Source organism: Xyrauchen texanus, chromosome 17 (genome assembly GCF_025860055.1).
Source record: "Xyrauchen texanus isolate HMW12.3.18 chromosome 17, RBS_HiC_50CHRs, whole genome shotgun sequence".
Lineage (NCBI taxonomy): Eukaryota > Metazoa > Chordata > Actinopteri > Cypriniformes > Catostomidae > Xyrauchen > Xyrauchen texanus.
This window is the reverse complement of record NC_068292.1, coordinates 35360352-35369174: the sequence shown is the minus strand read 5'-3', so window position 1 is coordinate 35369174 and position 8823 is coordinate 35360352. Positions and strand designations below refer to the sequence as shown.

At 37.3% G+C, this 8823-nt stretch overlaps 1 protein-coding gene across 1 annotated transcript; it reads left to right on the top strand.

The window, feature by feature from the left end:
* The first annotated feature begins 2694 nt into the window (after positions 1-2694).
* On the top strand, positions 2695-8324 carry LOC127658398 (growth/differentiation factor 6-A). The gene is made up of 2 exons (XM_052147670.1): positions 2695-3147; positions 6093-8324. Exons 1-2 carry the CDS (start codon positions 2808-2810, stop codon positions 6989-6991), a joined length of 1239 nt encoding a protein of 412 aa, XP_052003630.1. The 5' UTR covers positions 2695-2807; the 3' UTR covers positions 6992-8324.
* The last annotated feature ends 499 nt before the right edge of the window (positions 8325-8823 follow it).

The following is an 8823-nucleotide window of genomic DNA, read 5'->3' as shown; positions in this document are numbered from 1 at the left end:
TATCACAATAAGTTTCTGGAATTTTGGCCCATTCCTCCAGACAAAACTGGTGTAACTGTGTCAGGTTTGTAGGCCTCCTTGCTCACACACGCTTTTTCAGTTCTGCCCACAAATTTTCTATTGGATTGAGGTCAGTGCTTTGTAATGGCCACTCCAATACCTTGACTTTCTTGTCCTTAAGCCATTTTGACACAACTTTGGAGGTATGCTTGTGGTCATTGTCCATTTGGAAGACCCATTTGCAACTGAGCTTAAACCTTCTGGTTGATGTCTTGAGATGTTGCTTCAATATAGTCCTTCCTGCAACAAAGCCAAACAGTTCAATTTTTGTTTCATTAGACCAGAGGACATTTCTCCAACTGTAGTCTGGCTTTTTTACAGTGGTTTTGGAGCTGTGACTTCTTCCTTGCTGAGCAGCCTTTCGGGTTATGTCGATATGACACGTTTTACTGTGGATATAGATACTTGTCTATCTGTTTCCTCCAGCAACTTCACAAGGTCCTTTGCTGTTGTTCTGGGATTGATTTGCACTTTTTGCACCAAACTATGTTCATCTCTAGGAGACAGAATGCATCTCCTTCCTGAGCGATATGATGGCTGCATGGTCCCATGGGGTTTATACTTGTGTACTATTGTTTTTACAGATGAGTGTGGTACCTTGAGGCATTTCGAAATGGCTCTCAATGATGAACCAGACATGTGGTGGTCCACAATTTTTTTTAAGAGGTCTTAGCTGATTTCTTTAGATTTTCCCATGATTTCAAGTAAAGAGGCACTCTTTTTTTTTAAGTTAGGCCTTAAAATACATCCACAGGTACACCTCCAATTCAGTACACCTCCTATCAGAAGGTAATTGGCTAATTGTCTAAAGGCTTGACATCATTTTCTGGAATTTTCAAGCTGTTTAAAGGCACAGTTAACTAAGTGTATGTAAACTTATAACCCTCTGGAGTTATGATATATAGTCAAATAAAAGTGAAACAATCCGTCTGCAAACCTAAGTGAACTTCTGACTTCAACTGTATGTTTTATGTTTGACCATATCTAGCAATTGATAGCTTGCGTTGAAGTTTGCTGTGTCAGATTGGCAAACATGAAATTCACATGCATGCATTTAGATAGAATATTTGGAATCAGGAGTTATCTTTGTAAAAATAACCATCTCACTGAGCTCACTGTTAAATGTCTCATTGTCTCTGGTTGAGATGTCATTTTTTCCAATAAATTATGTTCATAGAAGGAAGATGTCTTAAATGTACACCAGAAACAGGGAAGGATGATCTATCAAAGATCAAGGCCTCTTACCAATGGTACTATATGAAAATGTCTTTAATTGATTTATTACTGAGAAACAAAAAACATCAATTCACGCAGTCAAGAAGACCTTGTAAATTAATAACCGCACGGGGGCAGTGCAACACAAGATAACGGGAATTAGAACAGAGTCTGCAGCCACTTACTGAATAGATTTGGGAGAATTGGAGAGGGATTTTTCTATTACGTCTGCTGACACAAAACTATCTGGAAATACATTTTATCATGTAGTTTGGCTTGTAGCATAATTTTGTTCTGTTGAAGATTACAGCTTTTCTAAATGTTAACATTATTGGTTATTGACATCTTATACTTTAAGATAGAGATGTCGCAGGAACTTGAAAACAATATATATATATATATATATATATATATATATATATATATATATATATATATATATATATATATATATATATATATATATATATATTATTATTTTATTTTTTTTAATAGCAAGGCCTGTGCTATTTCTCTTGTAGAAAGGCAAACGAGGTATACTTGTTCGACCTCGCTTCATAATGGTCTTAACTGAGTGAGCAAACTTTTACTTTGTAAGGAACCGGTGCAGACCATTGCCAGACAATCTGCCCTGCAGTGAGGTGCTTTTCGCACCATGCTCACTTGAAACGAGTGCCAGATCTGAGAATATTTTTGTCGACCTGTTAACCTCTGTCAACATGTTGGTCTACTTGTAAGTCTTGGCATCCTGTTGCTTAGCCTGGTGCAGAGAACGAGGGGAAACTATAGTCCCTTAGTGTCTTTCCCCCCCTTTTCTTACAACGGCTCACAGCCTCTTGAGACCAAGCAATATATTTTGTCCACTGGAAAATCTCCATTGCATAAAAAATAAATAAATAAAATATTAATTTATATATATATATATATATATATATATATATATATATATATATATATATATATATATATATATATATATATATATATATACATATATACATATATATATATATATATATATATATATATATACTTACAAATATTTATATTTTAAAATATATATATATATATATATATATATATATATGCATAAAAAATAAATAAATAAAATATTAATTTATATATATATATATATATATATATATATATATATATATATATATATATATATATATATATATATATATATATATATATAAATAAATTTTATAATTTATTTTTTTATTTTTTTGCATAGCAGACACTGCAATGTGAACATGTCAAATACTTTTTTCTTGATCTCATGAGGTTTTTACAAAGAGTCTGGTGAAGTTTTCCAATAAATACAGGAGCGTCTCTTGAGTGGGCGTGTCTCTGAGTGTGTGTCTGCAGCCTCCGCGCTCGGGAGCGTAGAGCGCACTTCACTGGAGAGACGCAACACGGATCTTGCGCTGACCGCGCTGGTGAAACAAACAAAAAAAAAACAACAACAAAAGAAAAAACGGCTTCAGTGGGGGACACGGCTCTGCTTCACTTTTTTGGACAGTACCACCATGGATGCCTTGCGAGCAGTCGCCTTTTCCACGCTCTTCATTTTCTTGTGGAGTTTACCATGTTGCCAGTCAGCTGCGCTCATATCGTCCAGAAGGAACAAGGATGCACGGAGCGCATATGATGGACAAAGGTCACCCAAATTTCTTAAAGAGATTTTTGCATCATCCCCGGGTGCGAATCGTCGGGATGATTATTTAAAGGACCCTGTTGTGCCACACGATTACATGATTTCTATATACAGGACTTATTCCGCTGCTGAAAAACTTGGGCTCAATGCAAGTTTTTTCCGCTCTTCCAAGTCTGCAAACACCATAACGAGTTTTGTAGACAGGGGAAAAGGTTGGTTTTGTTTTATTTCCTTAAATGCATCACCTATTTGAATTATGCACGCGCATTCAGGATAATATTTTGCCGTGCGATCCTTCTTATGGAAATTGTGGAATTCCCTATGCTTTTAATTTTGTGCCAAGCAGCATTCTTAGATGAAATCTTTTATAAATTATTTTAGGCTATATGCTTTAAAGTAAACACACAGTCTTGTGGAATAATGGCCTGCATTTAATTTGTGATCATTTAAAAAAATAATAATAATTCTGTTTTGAAAGATTATGACCTAGATTATTGTTGTTCTAGGAAAAAATTAAGGATGTCTTCTGCTGAAATTCGATGAACATATTTAGCGTCAACCCAATAATCACTAAGGGTTCATTAAATAATTCGTGCATGTGCTAAAGGTTTGGTCATCACTCGCCCTGTTTGGGCCACAATTTAATGGTCATCTCGACCTCAGATTTCGGTAGTGTAAGGTTATATTAGTTTTACATTGACCCCAAGGTAAAACGATAATAAAACACTAATTGGTGCGTTTTCTAAATGAAGGCAATAAATCATCCCCTTAACATCCTCGCGTGCAAGCAGTCGGAGCTGTTCTCACAAACTTCATTCGAGGATAAACTTTGCACACTTTGAACGAGTAAAATGCACAGGCCGTTTTTTCAATTACAGTTACAGACACATAAATAACATTAAATTAGCTTTTTTTTCTCGTGCTTTTAGCTTTTATTTGTATGCTACATTTAAGCCTTTATAAAGTTTCCCCCGTTTTTCTTTTGATAGATAACTTTATAATTTGCCAGTTTTAACTAAATTTCATTTAATTCATTTTAGTTTTGTTTTCATTTGATTTTTCTATTCAGAAATACGCTAATGGGTTGTAATGAAATTGGATTTACTTGAAATATAATTTTAATAATGTTTTAAAAAAATCTACAGAAATACATTCAAACGTGCAGCAGAAATAATAAGATGGGGCAAACTAAATTTGCGACGGGTATAAATTGCACTTTTATTTTGAATATAAATGCGTTAGCAGAAAGAAGAGAGAGCTTCACTTTCCTCACTGATTTTGATTTGATGTGTCACTGGCTATGACCCTTCAATGGACTCTCTGAGGGTTGCTTTGCATCAAACCGCTGATTGGTGTATTTGAACTCGGTGATCTAATTGAGTGTCCATGTCATAACATATCAAACACTGTCTGTTCTCCCGTAATGAACTAGTTCACATCACCAAAGATAGGAGGAAACCCCGTATCCGTGCTCATACAGTACCTTTGTGCTTTTAAAGATGAAAGTTGGAGAATTCTTGTGGCTCCAAGGCCCTGAAACTTTGGATAGTTTTGTGCGTTTAATGTTATTGCATTAATCAATGTTGCAGGTCAAAATTATTTTACCCCTTCATAATCCAGATCTCAAGTGGCTTGTAACATTTACCATCAATACTTCATGCAAAATTAACGAAAAGCCGGCGACATTCTCAAACTACTGCATTTGCCTGGCTGCACTAAAGTGTCTTGGCTATATGTGCCATGCGCGTCATTCGTGCTAAATGTCATCAAGAATCATTTCCACTCAAGCGCCGTTCAATTATGATAAGGCAGTAATCTTTTTGTGTAACAGGAAAGAATTTCCTCCAAACAGATAAGACGTTTCCCCAAATTTTCAGATAGTTATGGTTGCAAGATCAGACAAGAACAAACGGAATGTATGAAAAATTACTTTTGGCAATTGAAGTAACTCATTAAAACGCAGATGGTGCTCTCTCTCTCTCTCTCTCTCTCTCTCTCTCTCTCTCTCTCTCTCTCTCTCTCTCTCTCTCTCTCGTTGTAGGCCTAGCTAGTCCTACTACTCAACGACAAAATCGACTTATTGGACAAGAATGTGCATCGATTAAATGGGAGCAACAGTGGAAGAATTGTGTGGCTGGAATGATTTATGAATTTACTTTAGCGTCATATAATTGTATTTGAAATAATGTATATGCTGGAAAATCACTTTTGAACCGGGGAAGGGGTATTCATAACTGTTAATTATTGTATTCGATTTGTTTTGAGGTCTTATAAAAACGCTAATGTGGACCATACGTGCATATCGACTAAAACAAACACAAGGGTTCAATCTACTTGACAAACAATATGAGAGGGAATCGAAAAATAATACAAATTGCCATAATACCGCTTGCGTTTTGGGGTCATTATATGGTTATTTAATGTAATTTTAGGGTTATTCGTATTTTTTATATTAATGTAAACTACAAATTGAATTTAAGGTTTATAGGCTTGACAAAAAGCCTAACCAGTGTCCCCCATGTATTCTTTTCTGAACATTAACCATTTGTCGTAAACATTTGACTCAATCGAACAGACACAGCAATAATTAAATCTGTGCCCAAGGTGTATAGTTGGAATGATAATAGTTTAGCAGTTCAACTACATTTCATACAAGCCAACTTAAATTCAGATAAATTCTTGTCATTTGGCCGCCAGAGAGATAAATGTCTGTGCTTAAGTGCGACTAGGCCACTGGATTCCTGAAGGGGAAAGAATGCATTAATTGTGCATTTGTTCAACACGTAGCCTACACTATGACGCTTTGTGATGCATATTGTGATTTCTTTGCTCTCAGGGAAGGCCTTTCTCCTTATTTGAATATTTAAAAATGAAAACGTCATAACTTCAAAAATGCTAATAGTTACATATATTGTTAACATGAAACTGTAAGCTGCTGGTGCGTCATCATAATTGCCACCTTCATCTTTCGCTTATTGCTATTGTATTTAGCTGCTTTGTTATGTTTGATTTTGTACGAGTTTGTATGAAAGAAAGTCTCAAATAAGGCCGGTATGATTTGGTCCTTTTGTGAGAATGTGAGCCACCGACCCTCTCCCCTGAACAATGTGCGCACTAAGTGAATCTGACTGCAATTATTTCTTTTCTTATCTTGCAGACGATCTCATGCTCTCTCCTTTACGAAGACAAACGTATCAGTTTGATGTCTCAACTCTCTCCGACAAAGAGGAGCTGGTCGGTGCTGAATTAAGGATTTTTCGAAAAGCGCCTGGGGATTTCCTACCGTCCCCGTCAGGCGTCTACCACCTTCATTTGCTCTCATGTCGATCAGAGAGGCCGCTGGGCTCCAGGTCCCTTGATCTCCAGGATTCCCGAAAGCCAGAATGGGAGGTTCTGGACGTATGGGGGATTTTTAAAAACAGGCATTATCACGCAGCCCAAGGGAATCAGCTTTGTCTCCAGCTCAAGGTAACGCATGGCAAATCCGACACGGAAATCGACCTGAAGCAACTGGGTTTCCACAGGCACGGCCGAACGCAGCAGGAAAAGGCGATATTGGTGGTTTACACGCGGTCCAGGAAGAGGGAGAACTTGTTCAATGAGATGAAAGAGCAGATCAAGTCTCGGGGAGAGCAGCAGCAGGAGGAGGATGAGAGCGGCCTGCAGTTTAAAGCGCGGCGCAGACGGAGAACTGCGCTCAATACGAATCGTCACGGGAAAAGACATGGCAAAAAGTCCAAATCGAGATGTAGCAAAAAGGCGTTGCATGTCAATTTCAAAGAGCTGGGCTGGGACGACTGGATCATTGCGCCCTTGGATTACGAAGCCTACCACTGCGAGGGCGTTTGCGATTTCCCGTTGAGGTCGCACCTGGAGCCGACCAACCATGCCATCATTCAAACGCTCATGAACTCCATGGACCCGAACAGCACGCCGCCGAGCTGTTGCGTTCCCACAAAACTCAGCCCCATCAGTATACTGTACATAGACTCGGGCAACAATGTCGTGTACAAACAGTACGAGGACATGGTGGTGGAACAGTGTGGCTGTAGGTAGCGAATCACACTAAGTGTGGCACCAAGGAATGAAACACTTGATGTGAGGCTAAATGGACCAGTCCAGAACGAAGTAAAACAAAAAGACGCGTTTGAGCCGCATTCTCATCTATGCAAAAGTCATTCTTTTTTCATGCTTCGAGACATTTCTGATTATTTAAATGATCTCCAAATGATCAATAACCAATAGGCCACCATTCACGTTTGAGGCACGGTTTCTCTAAACATTTCCTTGGGACAGAAAACATTATTTTATGAGTCGCCTGTTAGATAAGGCAGGTATAAGAAAGGCCAGATTTAGTGCGTATTATCCGCCTGGATTCGCTAAGGATTATGTTACAGCATTATCTGTGCGGACTCAGAAGTATGGGGAGACGTGCACCAGTTGAAACGGGACTGGTTACTCACTCTGCTATATGGTCTAGTTATATGATGATGATGATGATGATTATGATGATTATGATATATGGGTAAGACGCGGTGTCACATCGCCGTTGCCAGTGACTTGGAAACGCTTTAATCCGACGCTTTAATGCGTTATTAAGTCATAGTCCGCTTTTTGGGGGCAAAGGTGAATATACCAAACACGGTGAAAAACAATTTCTGCCCATTCCGTTTGACTGCACGTGAGCGAATCTTGTGGCGCGCGCTCACTTGGGAGAGACAGAGACAAAGAAAAAGAGACTGACTGTTGCTTTAAAGGTAAATAAGGAGCATAAACTTTTTGAAGTGCCTGGACATTTGACCGCAGGTAACGAAGCCTGCAAAAAAATCCACCAAAAATGTCATTTTGTACATTCAGGGTGGAATCATCGAGCAAAGAGACTCAACTGAGATGACAAAAATGGAAATCCATCAACGTTTGCATCTTCACAAAATGCACTTCCACAACAGCGACCTGTCTGAGGAGTCAGGAAGGAGCGTTTTTGTCCCGACCGATCGATTGAGAAGGAATAAGAGACTCACAAGCGAGATTACTTAATTTAAATGCACATTAGCTTTGAATGCACTGTTGTTCATTATTTGAGCTGTAAATATTTTGTAAAGTAAACCCTAAAGTGCAACGGATGAAGAAATGGAACAAACACATTTCTTTGTTAATGTACATTTATAAATGCACTCAAATCACTATAATTTCTATTCTATAAATATTTTATTATTTGTGATGTACAGAGTTCCATGATAATCGTGTATTTCTTACGCTGATAAAAACAAAAATTTATTTAAAATGTATTCATTATTGCTGAGGGTGGAAATACCATTATCGATGTCTACCTCATAATTGCATAGAATTTAAGTTCTGAGGTGCATTCAGTTAGAGTTTAAGTTTTTTTTCTTCCAATTATATATTTATACAGTATATCAATGGATAATAATCCACACTATTACTGTACTAATAAAAGGAATAAATACAGTATTTGTGTGGTGAAAGTGACTCCCCGGATCCCAAAACAGTAGCTGCATATTTATGGAACAATATCCAACACACAGCTATTTAGAAGGTGGATCAAGTGAACCAAATTACATTTGTAGCAATTTTTAAATGATATATCAATCCTAGTTACTAAATGTTGTGCAAATGACCTGCACAAATCAGGTATCCTTTAACTTACTTTACATTTTATTTGATCTGCTCTGTAAAATTCAGAATTCAGCAGAGAGATCAAGGAATACAATTGGGTACAAATGTATAAAAAAAACCAAAAAAAAAAAAAAAAAAAAAACCTGTGAGGACAAATTTAGTTATTTTATAGAGTTAAGTTTCAGTTTATCATATGTGAAGACTAACGATTTAATTCATGTTTTCACTCAGCAGATTCTTTCAGTGTGTCT